At 32.6% G+C, this 18,210-nt stretch overlaps 1 protein-coding gene and 1 non-coding gene across 7 annotated transcripts; one reads left to right on the forward strand and one right to left on the reverse strand.

Moving 5' to 3' along the window:
* Positions 1–439: 439 nt before the first annotated feature.
* Positions 440–547, forward strand: LOC148562224 (small nucleolar RNA R71). The gene has a single exon (XR_015888048.1). It is a non-coding gene; the product is annotated as a small nucleolar RNA R71 (small nucleolar RNA).
* Positions 548–9,688: 9,141 nt separating this feature from the next.
* On the reverse strand, positions 9,689–14,798 carry LOC107648286 (uncharacterized). 6 transcript variants are annotated; one of them, XR_015886080.1, is made up of 7 exons: positions 14,603–14,798; positions 14,326–14,524; positions 13,472–13,621; positions 11,960–12,195; positions 11,745–11,830; positions 11,580–11,616; positions 11,259–11,461 (listed from the first exon to the last, which is right to left on the reverse strand). XR_015886080.1 is itself a non-coding variant. In XM_016352213.3 (5 exons), the coding sequence occupies exons 1-5, from the start codon at positions 12,404–12,406 to the stop codon at positions 11,451–11,453; spliced, it is 513 nt and encodes a 170-aa protein (XP_016207699.1). In that variant the 5' UTR covers positions 12,407–12,743; the 3' UTR covers positions 11,259–11,450. The 6 variants fall into 6 exon arrangements, 2 of the variants coding, with proteins under 2 accessions (XP_016207699.1, XP_016207701.1); XR_002348984.2 differs by lacking the exons at positions 13,472–13,621; positions 14,326–14,524; positions 14,603–14,798 and adding an exon at positions 9,689–10,041 and having other exon boundaries at positions 11,349–11,461; positions 11,960–12,029; positions 12,098–12,743; XR_015886079.1 differs by lacking the exons at positions 13,472–13,621; positions 14,326–14,524; positions 14,603–14,798 and adding an exon at positions 9,689–10,041 and having other exon boundaries at positions 11,349–11,461; positions 11,580–11,830; positions 11,960–12,029; positions 12,098–12,743.
* Positions 14,799–18,210: the final 3,412 nt, after the last annotated feature.

The raw sequence follows: 18,210 nt of genomic DNA on the forward strand, positions 1-18,210 counted from the left end.
GATTTGGATGATTTCTCCATGATGGATTATAGGTGTTTCCATAAGGTTCACCTAAGTAATTTACCTCTGCTATTGCAGGGTTCTCAAGATCATAAGCTTCTTCTTCAGAAGATGCCTCTTGAGTACTATTGGATGCGGCTTGCATTCCATTCAGACTCTGAGAAATCATATTGACTTGCTGAATCAATATTTTATTCTGAGCCAATATGGCATTCAGAGTATCAATTTCAAGAACTCCCTTCTTCATAGGCGTCCCATTACTCACAGGATTCCTCTCAGAAGTGTACATGAACTGGTTATTAGCAACCATGTCAATGAGTTCTTGAGCTTCTGCAGGCGTTTTCTTTAGGTGAATAGATCCACCTGCAGAAGTGTCCAATGACATCTTTGATAGCTCAGATAAACCATCATAGAATATATCCAGGATGGTCCATTCTGAAAGCATGTCAGAAGGACACTTTTTGGTCAGTTGCTTGTATCTTTCCCAAGCTTCATAGAGGGATTCACCTTCCTTCTGTCTGAAGGTCTGAACATCCACTCTAAGCTTGCTCAGCTTTTGAGGAGGAAAGAACTTGGCTAAGAAAGCCGTGACCAGCTTATCCCAAGAGTTCAGGCTGTCTTTGGGTTGAGAATCCAACCATACTCTAGCTCTGTCTCTTACAGCAAAAGGGAAAAGCATGAGCCTGTAGACTTCAGGATCTACTCCATTAGTCTTAACAGTATCACAGATCTGCAAGAATTCAGTTAAGAACTGAAAGGGATCTTCAGATGGAAGTCCATGAAACTTGCAGTTCTGCTGCATCAGAGAAACTAGCTGAGGTTTCAGCTCAAAGTTGTTTGCTCCAATGGCAGGAATGGAGATACTTCTTCCATGTAAATTGGAATTAGGTGCAGTAAAGTCACCAAGCATTCTCCTTGCATTATTGTTGTTGGGTTCGGCTGCCATCTCCTTTACTTGTTCGAAATTTTCAATAAGGTTGTCTCTGGATTGTTGTAATTTAGCTTCTCTTAGTTTCCTCTTCAGAGTCCTTTCAGGTTCTGGATCAGCTTCAACAAGAATGCCTTTTTCTTTGTTGATGCTCATAAGAAAGAGAAGAGAACAAGAAAAGAAAAGGAATCCTCTATGTCACAGTAAAGAGGTTCCTTATTGTTAGTAGAAGAAGAAAAGGAATAGGGGTGAAGAAGAATGAAGAATCCAAAAACAAAGGTGATGATAGGAGCAGAGATGTGAGATGAAGAGAAGTGTTAGTAGATGAATAAATAAAAAGAAGGAGATGAGAGGAGGAGAGAATTTTCGAAAATAATTTTTGAAAAAGAGTTAGGGCTTGTTTGGGTGAGCTTTTAAGAAAAGATCTTTTTTTGAGTTATCTTTTTTTAAAAGATCTTATAGAGAAGTAAAAGTAATTTTATGTTTGGATATCTCATGTAAAAAGGTCTTTTTATCTATCAATTATGTTTGGGTATAACAATATAAAAGTACTTTTTTGTTTATTTATTACATGAAAAACATCTTTTTTTTAAGGAAAAAAGATCTTTTAAAAAAAAGATGTAAATTACAGCTTCTCAAAAAAGATCTTTTTTTTATTTTACTAGTGCTTTTACTTTTACTACTAGAAATTTGTCAAACACGTTAAAAAATAAAAGGTTAGTAGTTTTTCGAAAATCAAATAAAAAATAAAATAATTAGTTAATTAAAAAGAAAATTTGAAAAAGAGGGGAGATATTTTCGAAAATTAGAGAGAGAGAGTTAGTTAGGTAGTTTTGAAAAAGATAAGAAACAAACAAAAAGTTAGTTAGTTAGTTGAAACAAATTTGAAAATTAATTTTGAAAGGATAAGAAGATAAGAAGTTAGAAAAGATATTTTAAAATCAAATTTTGAAAAAGATAAGATAAGAAGATATTTTTGAAAAGATATGATTGAAGTTAGTTTTGAAAAAGATTTGATTTTTAAAATCACAATTAATGACTTGATTCACAAGAAATCAGAAAATATGATTCTAGAACTTAAAGTTTGAATCTTTCTTAACAAGCAAGTAACAAACTTGAAATTTTTTAATCAAAACATTAATTGGTGGTGTTATTTTCGAAAATTATGAGATAAAATTGAGAAAAAGATTTTTGAAAAATATTTTTGTAATTTTCAAAAATAACTAAGAAAAATGAAAAAGATTTGATTTTTGAAAAAGATTTTGAAAAAGATAAGATTTTTAAATTGAAAATTTGATTTGACTCATAAAAACAACTAGATTTTAAAAATTTTTGAAAAAGTCAAATCTAATTTTCGAAATTTTAAGAGAGAAAAAGGGAAAGATATTTTTTTATTTTTGAATTTTTTATGATGAGAGAGAAAAACACTGAAATGATGCAATGCATGAAATTTTTAGATCAAAACAATGAATGCATGCAAGAATGCTATGAATGTCAAGATGAACATCAAGAACACTATGAATGTCAAGATGAACATCAAGAACTTATTTTTGAAAAAATTTTTAATGCAAAGAAAACATGTAAGACACCAAACTTAGAAATCTTTAATGCTTAGGCACTAAGAATTCAAGAATGCATATGAAAAACAAGAAAAGATGCAAAACAAGAAAACATCAAGATCAAACAAGAAGACTTACCAAGAACAACTTGAAGATCATGAAGAACACCATGAATGCATGAATTTTTTCAAAAAATGCAAGATGAATATGCAACTGACACCAAACTTAAAATCTGACTCAAGACTCAAACAAGAAACATGAAATATTTTTTATTTTTATGATTTTCTAATTTTTTTTTTGGTTTTTTCGAAAATTATTTAGAAAAAGAAAAATAAGGATTTCAAAATTTTTAATATGAATTCCAGGAATCTTCAATTCTTAGTCTAAAGCTCCAATCTGAGGGTTAGACATGGCTTAATAGCCAGTCAAGCTTTAGAAGATATTGCTACTTTCCATGTATAGAGCAACTAAGTGTGTGAGAATCTCTTGTGATGATAAGTTGAAATCCCAGTCCAAAATATTAGACATGGCTTACAGCCAGCCAGGATTCAACAAATCATCATGAAACACTAGAATTCATTCTTAAAAATTCTGAAGAAAAATATATTTTTGAAAATAAATTTTTTTTTCGAAAACAGATGAGAAATTTTTGAAAGGTTTTTGAAAAATTTTTGAAAATAAAACAAAAAGAAAATTACCTAATCTGAGCAACAAGATGAACCGTCAGTTGTCCAAACTCGAACAATCTCCGGCAACGGCGCCAAAAACTTGGTGTTGTTGCCGGATCAAAATTTAGCACTGATGTTACCAGACCAAAAGCTTGCCGAAAACTCGAACAATCCCCGGCAACGGCGCCAAAAACTTGGTGCACGAAATTGTGATCTCTGGTAATGGCTCCAAAGGCTTGGTGCTCTAATCTCAATTCATAATTTGTCACAGCTTCGATACAACTAACCAGCAAGTGCACTGGGTCGTCCAAGTAATAAACCTTACGTGAGTAAGGGTCGATCCCATGGAGATTGTTGGTATGAAGCAAGCTATGGTCATCTTGTAAATCTCAGTCAGGCGGATATAAAATAGTTATGGAGTTTTCGAAATTTAATAATAAAAGAAGGATAGAAATACTTATGTAAATCATTGGTGAGAATTTCAGATAAGCGCATAGAGATGCTTTCGTTCCTCTGAACCTCTGCTTTCCTGCTGTCTTCATCCAATCAGTCCTACTCCTTTCCATGGCTGGCTTTTTGTAAGGATTTCACCGTTGTCAATGGCTACTTTTAATCCTCTCGGGAAAATGGTCCAAATGCTCTGTCACAGCACGGCTAATCGTCTGGAGGAATCACCCTTGTCGATGGCTGCATCCTATTCCTCTCTGTGAAAATGATCCGATGCGCTGTCACTGCATGGCTAATCATCTTGGAGGTTCTCGATCATACTGGAATAGAATTTACTATCCTTTTCCATCTGTCACTACGCCCAGCACTCGCAAGTTTGGAGTTCGTCACAGTCATTCAATCCCAGAGTCCTACTCGGAATACCACAGACAAGGTTTAGACTTTCCGGACTCTCATGAATGCCGCCATCAATCTAGCTTATACCACGAAGATTCTGATTAAGAGATCTAAGAGATACTCATTCAATATAAGGTAGAATGGGAGTGGTTGTCAGGCACGCGTTCATAGGGAATGATGATGATTATCACGTTCATCACATTCAGGTTGAAGTGCAAACGAATATCTTAGATGCGAAATAAGATGAATTGAATAGAAAAACAGTAGTACTTTGCATTAATCTTTGAGGAACAGCAGAGCTCCACACCTTAATCTATGGAGTGTAGAAACTCTACCGTTGAAAATACATAAGTGAAAGGTCCAGGCATGGCCGAGAGGCCAGCCCCCATGATCTAAGAACTAGGCGTCCAAAGATGTTCAAAGATGTCTAATACAATAGTAAGAAGTCCTATTTATAATAGACTAGCTACTAGTGTTTACAGAAGTAAGTAATTGATGCATAAATCCACTTTCGGGGCCCACTTGGTGTGTGCTTGGACTGATCTTGAAGTCTACACGTGGAGAGGTCATTCTTGGAGTTGAACGCCAGCTTTTGTGCCATTTTGGGCGTTGAACTCCACTTTGCAACTTGTTTCTGGCGCTGGACGCCAGAATTGGGCAGAGAGCTGGTATTGAACGCCAGTTTGCGTCATCTAAACTTGGGCAAAGTATAAACTATTATATATTTCTGGAAAGCCCTGGATGTCTACTTTCCAACGCAATTGGAAGTGCGCCATTTTGAGTTCTGTAGATCTAGAAAATCCATTTTGAGTGCAGGGAGGTCAGAATCCAACAGCATCAGCAGTCCTTCTTCAACCTCTGAATCTGATTTTTACTCAAGTCCCTCAATTTCAGCCAGAAAATACCTGAAATCATAGAAAAACACACAAACTCATAGTAAAGTCCAGAAATGTGAATTTAACATAAAAACTAATGAAAACATCCCTAAAAGTAACTAGATTCTACTAAAAACATACTAAAAATAATGCCAAAAAGCGTATAAATTATCCGCTCATCACGCGCTCATCGATGCATTTCCAATTCTTGTTTTCTCATGCATTCTCCACTTTGTATGCTTTTCTCCTCATTTCTTCCATCCAATACTTGCCTTATGAACCTGAAATCACTCAACAAACATATCAAGGTATCGACTGGAATTAAAATGAGTTAAAATTACCAATTTAGAGGCCTACAAAGCATGTTTTTACACTTAAGCATAAATTAAGGAAGAATTACAAAAGCATGCTATTTCATTGAATAAATGTGGGAAAAGGTGATAAAATACCCTAGAATAGGCACAAGATAAACCACAGAATCGGGATTTATCAGTTCTCATTAGGAATCACAATCGAATGCTCAATTATTGGTTATGAGTTTCACGGAGGGGGTTTGGGTTAATAAGGCAAGAAATTAAAGCAACAATTAAATAAAGCAAGTAATAAAGAGAGACATTCATGGCAAGGATTGAGAATATAAGCTTTCTATCCTAGTCATTAATTATCATAAAACAATTAACAAGAGCTAATCCTATTTAGTCATCTTCAACAATGGAAGAAGGTACATGTTATCTTCACATGAGAGAAAGTCAAATAAGACTAGTTAATATCAATCCACAAGTCCTAATCAACTTACTAATTGAATTAGCAAGAGATTAGAGTCAATGAAAACAATATTAACTAACAACTCTAGATGACCAACATGAGTTGGGTATTAATGACTCAAGATTGCCTAATTTCTCTTTCCAAGCCAAGAATGCTCAAAAAGCTACTCTAACATTCAACTAAGCATTTTGTCAAACACTTGGAAGGCATAAAAGGAAAGCATGGTAAAATTGTAAGAATAATAAAATCTACTACTACCTAATGCAAGAAATTAACACTAACAACTCAATTAAACATCAAAGAAACATAAAACATAAATTGTATTAAAGAAAATCCAAATCTAACAAGAGTGCATCGACATAAAAGTGACATGAAAGAGAAATTAACAAGAGAACTAAGAAGAACAAAGATATAAGAACAAGAAATTGTAAAGAAAACAAGATGAAAACAAGAATTAAAGACTAAACCTAGAAGAGATCTACCCTAAATCTACCCTAATTCTAGAGAGAAGAGGGAGCTTCTCTCTCTAGAAAACTACCTAAAGCATGGTTCTAATCTAATCTAATTGCTCCCCCATTGACCCATCTTGAGTTCTGCATCAAATAGCCTCAGAAATGAGTTGGATTTGGGTTTGGGAAGCTCAGAAATCGCCCCAGCGAATTCACTTTAATGAGGTCACATGATGAGCGTCACGCGTGCGTGTGGTCGACGCGTGCGTGTCGCTGGCAAATTTCCTCCTCATGCGTACGCGTGGGTGACGCGTGCGCGTGGCCATGAATGTCCTTCTCACGTGGACGTGTGAATGATGCGTGCGCGTGGCCTTCAATTCTCCAAATGCTCATTTCTTCACGAATTCTCCACTTTGCATGCTTTTTCTCTTCACTTCCTCCATCCAATACTTGCCTTATGAGCCTAAAATCACTCAACAAATATATCAAGGCATTGAATGAGAATAAAGTGAATTAAATTTAGCTATTTAAGGCCTAAAAAGCATGTTTTCACTCTTAAGCACAAATTTGAGGAGAATTACAAAACCATGCTATTTCATTGAATAAATGTGAGATAAGTTGATAAAATCTCCTAAATTAAGCACAAGATAAACCACAAAATTAAGGTTTATCAATGTTCCACAGACATGGCAAGATGAGTCATTCTCATACCCGTTCCGAAACAACGTGCAGTCATTGCGACATGCATCGATCTTTTGGTATTCAAGACCCAAATTCTTCACCATATTTTTTGTTTTATCAAAAGAAGTAGGAATATTCAAATATGGCATTTCTTCTTTCAATAATTCCAAGAGAGAAGTGAACGACGCATTACTCCAACCATACAAGCATTTTAACAAGTAAAGATAGATGGTAAAGGATAACCTTGTGAATCCTTTACACCTTGAGTATAGTTCTTGGCTTGTCTCATCTACCAATTTATAAAATTCCTTTGCACATTTATTGGGCCCCATGTTTTGTCCATCAAGTTATATAGTATCTCTAAATCTATCACGTAATAACTCATCAATGTTATCATTGCAGTTATATTCACCGTCTATGTCACTGTCAGTCTGTCAACATCTATAGCAACAAGTGATTCCCCATGATTAAACCACCGCCTATAACCTTCTACGAAACTGTGGCATATTAGATGATCATATACATCATCTCTCTTTAACCAAAGTCTATTACAATACTTTGCACATGGACATTGAATTCTTCCCCTTGAAGAACTCCCGTTTATGAGAAAGCAAAGTGTAAAAATCTTTCTACACTAACTTGATATTCTTTCTCATGACGTGGTGCAGGCACGGACCCGGTAACAACAATAGGGGGCACTTGCCCCACGTGTTTTCAATTTTTTTTTAAATTATAGTTATACATAATGTATTATGTGCCCCACTTCAAATTTTAAATGATTTTACTACAAATAAACTAAACTCAATTAGCTAAAGCCTCAAATTTATTTTTTTTATCTTTTTTATCATTTTGATTATTAGTTAACCTAATCAAATTTAGTTCTTGCACTGTCATTTCTTTATTCCCTTAAACCCTCTTCTTAGTTTTATATTTTCAATCTTTCCTTTCTATTCTTTATCTAGTGGTTATCTTTTCTTCATCAAAAGGTAAATTTTAAATTCTCCATGTTTTTTTTATATAGCTCTCTCTATATCTTTCAATTTCATTGTTTCTCTTTTTGATATTTTTAATTATAAATTTTAATTTAAACCATTATAGTTTAGGTATTAATCTAGTTTTTTTTATTCTCTTTATGGATTTATATATTTTATTTTATTCTCAATTTATTCATCTGTATTACTTATTTTTTTATCTTTTATTCTATTATATGTACTTGCGTATAAATTTTTGAAATAAATTAATTAATTTACAAATTTAGAATATATTTTTTTATTTTCAGAAATAGTAATAAAAAATATTTTAATTATAATACATAATTAAACAAATGCATAAAATCTTTCAACTGACATTATATCAAATTAAATTAAAAAAATATATACAAATTTTATTATTTTAAAAATAAAAAAATTATAAATTAAGTTTCTATTATTTTATATAAATATACTTTTCATATACATATTTAATTTTTTTAGTATTTATATATAATTCTAGTTTCAACTTCTAAATACTAGTATATCATTAGACGTTAACATGTCCATTGATTTAGTATTTATTATTAAATGTGTATAAAAATAAATAAAAATAAAATTAGTTAGGATAACAAATTATATATAATTTAATTAAAATACTTTCAGTCCAAATTTTAGAAATAATTTTTTTATAAATTATATATAATGAATAGTATTTTAAGAATAAAAGTGTTCACTAACTCTTTTTAATTTTTATGTCTTGATATAATTAATAATGTTCAACAAAATTTATTTTAGTAAACATATTTTTGCCCTTCACTTTTAAAATTTTTTAGGTCTGTCACTGACGTGGTGTATCCATCCAGTCCTTGGACACATCCATCGAAAACATATATATTTCAAATAGATAGCTAAGTTTCTAGATTAAAGTCCTTATTGTTAGTCTCACTAACTGCGAATCTAGCTTCCTAATTAACTAAGAGACAATGGTGTGCAAGCCTCCAAAATACTTTGAAGGAATTAGACATAAAATAACAAAGAAAATTGAATTTTAGCAATGCTTAAAGAAGGTCCTAAAGTGATGAGTGCCTCAGAAAAGCACTTAAACTGTACACATAACATCAATAACAAATTAATATATGTATTCAAATTCGCCTAAACCAATCTTAATTACTGTCTTAATCCGTACCACAACAGCAGCAAAGTGGTAGTGCAGCAGAAATAGAATTAGAGAGGTAGCAGCAACAGCAAATAACTATTCGGCAGCAAATAATTAGTACCACAAAAACAGTAGAATAAAAGAAGTGATTGCAGTAGTGGATAGAATAAAATAAAAGAAGTGACAGTAGTAATGGATAGATAAATATAAAAATCTGAACAAAAATAGACTTAGCCCTAAGTAAATACTAAAATAGAAAAAATGTGCATTGATTATATTGACTAATGTATATATAGTACAGTGTATGATGCATGAATTTATTAGGTTTTTAGTTTAAAAAATTACCCATTAGTATTAATTCGAATGTAAGATAAATTATAATGATAAGTGTCATTGCATCATTAATTATCAACTCATTTAGAATTGGATTAAACCCTGTTCTCGATATGTGAATTAAGTCATTAGTCTCAAATACAATTAAATCAAATAAACCTCCCAAATTACATCTAATCTAGACTTGAAACACCGATGCATGCATTAGAGGAGTGGAATGGCGACTTGCTGAATCACCTAGCTAGAATGAATATAAAGAAAACTTAGAATATTTTAACATCAATGATCAAGTCAAATTATTCTTATACAAAACAAAATTCAAAAATTTTAAAATGAAACGGTTTGATCATTTCTAGTAAAGAAAATTGATTACATGTTTTGTCTAAATTGTTAAACTTGTTTATACATGAAATTCAATCCTACAAAATTAGGATTCCAAACCATCAACAAGCATGCATCGTCTAAATCATATAGAAACTTGCCTGCACATAGTCGTTAAATGTGATGTGGGCAAACATTCTCCTTATATACTATATATCTATATATTAGATGAAAAAATTCTACCCATTATTTACTTTGACTAATGCGTGCATCCAAAATAATAGTCAATAGTGAACTAGCACTTCAACACCGAAACAAAAGAAAAAATCAATGAACTAAACTACTGTCAGATATGATTCCCCGTAATGACTTCCTACACCAGTGATATGATCAAACTAGATTATATCTTGGTCTCATAGCCAAGCTGAATCCAAGCACCAGTGAGTTGATTTCTTTTGGTTTCAAGGATAGAAGAAAAAGCTGCTTATTGACCTAGTCAAAGAGGAAAAGACAAGTTAGATATAGTAGATCCAATAATTATGAAAAATATTGACAATGTAACTAATGCCACCCAATCAAATCCCCGTGCATATTCAGCCACCACCAACATAACAGAATCCATATAACTAGTTTATAATTTGGCTATGTTATATACTCATTAAAATGTGGGAAAAATCAATTAATTCAATAAGATACAAATATATAAATACCTACAAGACAATTATCATTAGCATCGGTATTAATAATTCATCTAAACTATAATGAGATTATTGTCGCAATTGGGCCTATAATGTTCACCAAATTAGAAATTGATAAACCTGGGTAGCTATACTAATCAAACAATAAATAAGAGACTTTATTCAGAAACAAACATTAAGTGAACTGAGGCAATAGCACACGTTTTATGATAGTTTTGATTTTTAACACCAACTATACTAAGAAGAGAAAAATGAACCATGTCCAGAGGATAAGACATTGAGCTATTAACTTGTTTGGAAGCTCATAGTAATAATATAAATAGACAAGTAGTGAGTAAATATTCATTTTAACCACCAAAAAATTTGATTTCTGATGCTATGAAAGAAAAAAATGATAAAATAATTGTTTCTGGAACATTTGTAAACTTTTTTATCTGCAAAATATGAAAAAAATAGAAATAAAATTGATAAATTATTTTGAAGTTTCACTTTCCATTCTAGGCAATACTAGTTTTATTTTCTTTTAGTCCATCACTCAAACGCTACAAGGTTTTTGTTGATTTATGGCAGTTTTTTCTCCTATTTGTGGAGGTTTATAACCCCCACTAAATAGTTTGTGGAGGTTTCTAAAATCCCCAAAATTTGAGGTGCTACGAGGATTTTGTGGGGATTTTGTGTATGTTTAGTGGGGGTTTTATATTAGATTTTGGTGACAGTTTTAAATCACTATTGTAACAGTTTAAAACCCCCACAAATTAATTTTTTAATTTAACAAAAAATTAACTATTTTGTAAGATTTTCAAATCTCCATAAATCATGTAATTATTTATTTATTTTTAATTTCAAATCATTCATTAATCTCATCTCATTTACATATTCTCAAATTAAAAATTTAAAACATAAATCTTTTATAACACAATTTCTCAATATAAGACTTAATTCTATATATAAAAAAAATTCTTAATGTCAATAGTTCCAAACATAATTATATATGGTATTATTCTACATAACTATTATTGTTTTTCAAAAGAAACCAAAAGTGACAAAAGAATGATGTATCACAACATCAACAAACTACTAAATTAGCCATAGAACTCTTACAATGCCCTTCATTTCAGCACATTTCTTGATAGTATTACACAGAAAACGTGTGCACAGTGAGCTGAGAAGTTTACAACGGTCCAGCGCTCAATCCTCATAGGTTTAACTGGTTTCTGAAATATGGCATTCAATGTTAGATTAACAATTCTAACTTTTCAACAATAAGAATAGAAAATAATAAGATAAAACAATACAGAATACTAATTTTATTATTGAAATTCCAGCGCCCACCCTTTGGAATGAAGCTCTCCTCATTTCCAACTACAAGCTGCAAATACAAGAGACATATGAGAACACCTTCAGAGGCCTTAAAATGAAAATGTGAATGAAAAACTAAACAGATTTAAGAAGCTGAGGAGATGAAAACATATACTTTTGGGGGCTGTAGAATATGACCTTCAACCCGAGTAAACTAATTGAGCCCTTTGTAAATTTGTCAATGCCTTGGTGTACCGCTGCAATGAAATCAAGGTGCCTTAAGCCTGCAATGAGTAGGGGAATTCAAAATCAAAATGGAACAAAATATTAAAAGGATGTAGGGACCTGAACATAGGTATACTTAGATTTGCATGGACCGTTGAAGGAAAGAAGCTTTAGCATGAAGGTCTTGCCTGCTAGTATTATAAGCTTAGATATATCTCCCTTGCTTGAGCACACTGCTTTCCACACCTTCTCAAATGCCTATGCATATATCTTTATTAATATTTGATTGGGATAAGAAATGTAATTCAAATAAAGTTATTAGTTACCGGTGAATCGTTGGTTTGTCCATTTTCAACTGCTCCATATTGTAACACATTGAAACTTGGTGTCACACTCAATCCTATTGTAGCCACACTCAGAGCTACTATAACATCCAACAATAACTCTTGTATCAAATAATATGTTAGTTGAAACAAGCTAATTAAGGTTGGTTTTATCAAATGGGTTTGGAGATGGTGTTTTTCTATGGGATTGGAGTGGATCTGCCTGGCATGAGGGACCAGAAGCAGCAAAGTGGTTCTCAAATTATTTAGGAAAAACCAGTGCTTTGATCTGCTTCGATATCGGTAGGCCATTGAGTTTGTGTATCTTTAAGCCCTATTTGGTAACTAGCTCAAGACAGAAATATAAACAGATACACAAACTAAATGTGTTTCTTATGGAACAAAATTGTAATGAAACTATCCATAACTTTCCAACTTAATGCAGAGTCACCAGCTAGACTCGCAGATCCGGAATACTATCATAATAAACAAAAGGTCCTTTTTACTGATGGTTATCAATACTTAATTGCATCTCAGGTTAGTTAGAGTTTTCAAATTCAATAAAGTCTAAATTCAATTTCCAATTGAAACTTTTAATCAATGTTTTTGTCACATGTAACTTTCAAGGATCATTGGATGTAGTAAACCAGCATGCTTATATATATATATATATATATATATATATATATATATATATATATATTATTAATAATAATATGTTAGTTGAAACAAGCTAGTTAAGGTTGGTTACACACAATTGACAATGAAAATGACTTTGATATTTTGTGTTTGCATTAGGTTCAAGTAGTAGTTATTGTAAAGAGTGTAAAATCCTCAGGCCTATTACCTACACAAATTAACTTCTGCATATACCAGATTCTCCATGATTATTAGAATAAAAGCAATTCAATTGTCACAAATTTAGTACTAAAATGTCACAAAAAAAATTTTTCAATACTAAAATGAACAAATTACTTGCCTACTTTCTAATAAGTATTATTGATTTTAGATTTTAGAGGCAGTTAAGTTCCATTGCCATCTTATTATGCTAGTTTGTTATCTCTTTATCAAAATTAGTTATTGCTTCACAATTGCAGCTTCTTTTTGGATGTATTAATAATTGAGATATATATATATATATATATACCTCTCCAACAAACTATACAAAGAAAACAGATTTAGCAACCATATTGTTTAAACAACTTACTTTTGAGTCCTGTAAGGATTATCACTGAGTTCACTGATTTTTTTTATTAGCCTTGATTTTGAGGTTTTTCAGCACTCTTTTTGCTTGAAAGTAAACAAAAACAAAGCATCACATTCAATACACACAAACATCATAACCTTGATATAATTAAAATAAGATAGCAATATTACCTTGGTCCAATCAATAAGATTTGGATGCTTCACATTCTTATTCTCACAAAGGAAGTCCAGTAAAGGGCCAGGCTTTACAACCATAGTAGTTGACACATCAGGATGGAATTGTACCTCATGATGCAACAGAGCTTTAGGAATCACTCTAACCTAGGAAAGATAAACAAATGAAGTTCAAGAAAGTTTAGAAAAAATTTACAATAAAAATAGTATATAACAGTATATAAGCCATTAGTCCTAATCTTCCACCATAAACCAAATCAATCTTCTTTCAACCTTTCAATACAACAACTAAGAATAAAACACATGCAAGAGTTCTTTAAAGGAAAAGGAAAAACAAGTAGAATACACAAGTATATTCATAATAATGAATTGGTAAACAATATAGTATGATAAAAATTACCAGCAATTTACCAAGCTCAAGAACATCATCACCAAAAACATCCCAGTTATTTAGAAAAAACCTTGTTATTCTCTTATTTTTCTTTTTAAATTAAGAATGTTATCATGCCACACACTAGAACAAACAGCAAGTGGATTCAAAATAACACCACGTGCATTAAAAATGGTAAGGGAGATTGCGTTTCAAATTCCAATACCTTAACTACATAAGAAACTGAAATTAAAATTTCAAAAAGGACAGTTTCATGCTCTTCCTCTTACTATCTGGATATTTGATTAACCGATGATTCCAACAACATGCTCTAAGAATACAGATCTCTTACTTATGGACTCCATCAGCGTAACTTCCCATTCTACTCCATTTCAATTGCAAAAGCAGAGAGAAAATCACAACTCGCAAAAAAGGAACTGAATCTAATTACACAAGGAAAAAAAAGCAGCGAAAAATTCACCTGGACAAGCTATGGCCAAAACAACTCCGGGAATACCAGCACCCGTTCCAACGTCCATGAGGCTAAGCCTCTCATGTGACGACGCGCCGCCGCAGCACGTGCGGTAGCAATCCCTAAAAGGAGGGAGGATCGTGAGCGAGTCCTCGACGTGCCTTTCCATGACTTCGTCGGCGTCTTTGACTGCGGTGAGATTCATGCGCTGCAATTGAAAATGCAGAAATTAAGTGTTAATGTAGTTGAAGAGTTGAAAGAATTGGAAAGTATGAATTATGTATACCTTATTCCATTGGAGAATAGCGTGAACATAGAAATGGATCTGGTGTCTTTGGCGGGAGGATAGGGTTCGAAAGATGTAGAAGATTGATGGCGATTGGGCTTAATCAGAGTAGGTTAAGGACTAATTATTTGTGTGAGGAATTGGGCTTAGGAATTTAAATTAACATTAATTAATGGGGGTTTTATATTTTGCCATAAATAAAATATGTTATGGAAGTTTTTTAAAACTTCCACAAAAAATCCAATAAACAAATAGAAATCTTGTAGTGAAAGTCACAAACTAAAACATGTATTATCATGTAAAAAAACTTTAAAAGAATATTAAAGAATAAAAGAAAAGGAAACAAGAAAAATCATATTAAATATAAAATATTATATAATTGCATGAAATACAGTCCTGTCAGTGTGATGTTAATTCCTAATATTCAATAACAAAAGTTAATGGTAGGCCAACTATGATAAATATTTTCCCCTGATTGAAAATTTGTTTGTCAAGACTTAAATTAGAATTTTGCCTTCCAGCTGAAAAGAACAATCTTCATTTTGGTTCATTTTAGTTGATCTACCTACCAATCTGATTTTAATACATTACCAGTATTATTGACAATATATTTGTGAATCTAAGAGTTTCAAACAAATTCTGATGAAGCTTTATGTGGGTGAAAGCATAAATATATCTTATGATGTGAATGTAAAGTGTTCTTTCTAGTTTCTTGTCAAGTCTTTTCAAAGACAATACACTGACGGGGAAAAGGAATATTCACTTGAGAGAACAACTGCAAATACAGGAAGAAGGCACCAGAGGTTGAGATTGGAACACAGAATCATGTTCGAAACAGAGCAGCTTGGTTCAAAGCATTCCTTTGTAATTTAAGTTCAAAATAAGCACTAAGTTCTACAAAAAAGAAAATCAAAATGACAATCACTAAGTTCAACATCCCCCACATCTATGATAGAAACAATTATATTTTCATTTCCAGTGTCAAAGCATGAAGAAATTAAAACTTATAAAGGTGCTTTTCTCATTTCCATTCAAAAATTTTGAAATTAAATCAATAAACTATGGACTATAATTCTATAGAAAAGAAATGGCATATCAAAATTCTCAAGTACTCATAATATAGATACTATTACTATGCATGTAGATCGTTCTGACAAATACCTATCCAAACTCATAACAAGATATCCCTTTCGACTAACGGAAGGGAGCGGCGACAGAAGAGGTCACGGGTTTGCAGCGATGGAGGGAGAATCCACGGAGGACTTACGAGGGAAGTCAGAGTTACCGCCGAGAAGAGGGTTAGGGGTTTATGGTGGGACCAGCGATGGTGGGAATGCCGAGGGAGGCATTGTGAGCGTCGGCGATGTTCTTCGTTCTTCAGGGGTTATTAGGGTTAGGGGTTGTGAGTGACGGAGAGTGAGAGAGTCTTGAGGCTTTTGGCCAAGTTTTAGGGTTATTAAGATTAGGGGTTATTAGGTTTGGGGTAATTATGTTTTCTTTTTTTAAAACCTTTTGGCCACGCTTTTAAAGCATGACAAAAGAGTAACAGGATATGGACACGCTTTATAAATGCTACTGTAATGAAATTCTGTTGCCACGCTTTCAAAATGTCCCTGTTTCTCTCTATGGCCATACTTTTGAAGTGTGGCAAAAAAAAACGTGGCCATATCTCTAATCAATTGCCACTATCACAAAAGCGTGGCGACAAGTTTTTGAAGCATGGCGAGAAAAAATGTGGCCGAATCTCTAATCAATCGCCACCTTCATAAAAGTGTGGCCATAGGCCTATTTTCTTGTAGTGACATTTTCTCCCTCAATAGAGCTCCAGCATAGAGCAAAATTCTAGAGAGTGTCTTTCCGTTGCCAAGTTTTTCCAATTGCATATTTCTCTCTAGAATTTTCTCGAAAAGGTGGATTTGATGCAAGAGGTGGATGGCATGGAATTCTCTCTCTGGAATTCTCTCTCGAAAAGGTGGATTTGGGGCAGTTTTGTAATTTAAAAAATAAAAAGTGTTATCTTTTAGATTTTTTATTTTATATGTGGTATATTTATTTTATTTAACGGAATATTTTGTTAACTTTAACTTTTTATAACGATAGGGACTTAATTATAAAATTTGATATGGTATAGGGACTCAATTGAAAAGAAAAAATATATAAGAATCTAATTAAAAATTTAGTAAAACTATAGGAACCAACAGAGTAATTAAACTTATATTTTAAAAATTTTTCTACCAACCTTGATCAGCAAAAAATGGTACATCTTGAAGGCATACAAAAGATAACTATTTCTCATTCTAAAATTTGAATTGACAAATTACTAAACACTTAATTTATAGATATATCTCAATAAGATTGCATCAATAAAAGAGAACAGCCTCTAATGAAAATAGTTAAACCTAAAGATCACCTAAACTATGAACTTAACATCATTTTTACTTCATAAAGAAATCAAATTTTTCAATAGAGAATAATAATTTTTTATTTATGTCTCTTTACCTTTATAATATATCAAATCAATTTAACTAAATCTATATCAAATCCTTTTTCGTGACCTGAAATATTTACAAAAGAGAAGAGTATATTAGAACATAAGAAGTGGGATTTGTGTATACTCTTTGCCAAACTATATCATCAAATTATCACAAAAACTAATATCGTTGAAAAAAAATTGAAGAATTGAAGAAAGCAAAGAACAAGAAAAATTAGGAACAAATCCTCATTGTAATAAACTCACACGACATGAAAATTAGTTCCACGAGATCTGATAACTTTGAACGTAGTTTCAATCGAAGCTTTTAGAGACTCTCGCTAACTCGCCTTCTTGATCTCCTCAGCTAGCACCACTGAATATGCGCCCAAACCGCACTCTGAGTGCTTCAAGCTGTCGAAGGAAAAGCAGAACCAGCAGCACAACTGGCAGTGAAAGATGATGCAGAAGCGAAATATCTAAAGCATTATCGAAACAATCTGAATGGAATCATCACTAAAATACTATGTCCAGAGGTCAACGAATTCAGAGACTCCACGTTTATCTCGTCCGCCATTCATAACTCTATCAGCGACATGTAGACGGAGGAGACAATGGCAGCAAAGAAATGAATGGCGAAAGCAATGACATCGAGATTTTAGGGTATCATAGAAGTCCCTCTCCCTCTCTCGCTCGAAGCCCTCTTTTAAATGTTTTTTTTTCAATTTTTATTATGGGCTAACATTTATTTGGGTTGGAATATTTTTAGTATTGATTAGGTTGAGAGTCTTTTAATAACAGCGAGAGTTTTTGTTAATAATTTAGGGAGGTTTTACAAATTGGCACTAATAAAACACTACAAAAAAAGGGGTTAAAACGGCGGTTATTTTGGGGAATTACGGCGGTTAGAACCGCCATTATGACCAAAACTGGCGCCTCCAAGAAACGCCGTTATTCTGGGCGCCATTCTGGTTATTACGGCGGTTTTTGGAAAACCGCCGTAATAACCTATGGATAATACGGCGGTTTTTTGAGGGATAAATGGCGGTCTGTAACTGCCATTATTTCCGGATAAAATGGCGGTTTTTGAACAGCCGCCGTTTTTACCAGGATGTTGTGGCATCAGTTCTGTTTAAAA

Source organism: Arachis ipaensis, chromosome B6, assembly GCF_059453495.1.
Source record: "Arachis ipaensis isolate K30076 ecotype BB chromosome B6, ASM5945349v1, whole genome shotgun sequence".
Taxonomy (NCBI): Eukaryota; Viridiplantae; Streptophyta; class Magnoliopsida; order Fabales; family Fabaceae; genus Arachis; species Arachis ipaensis.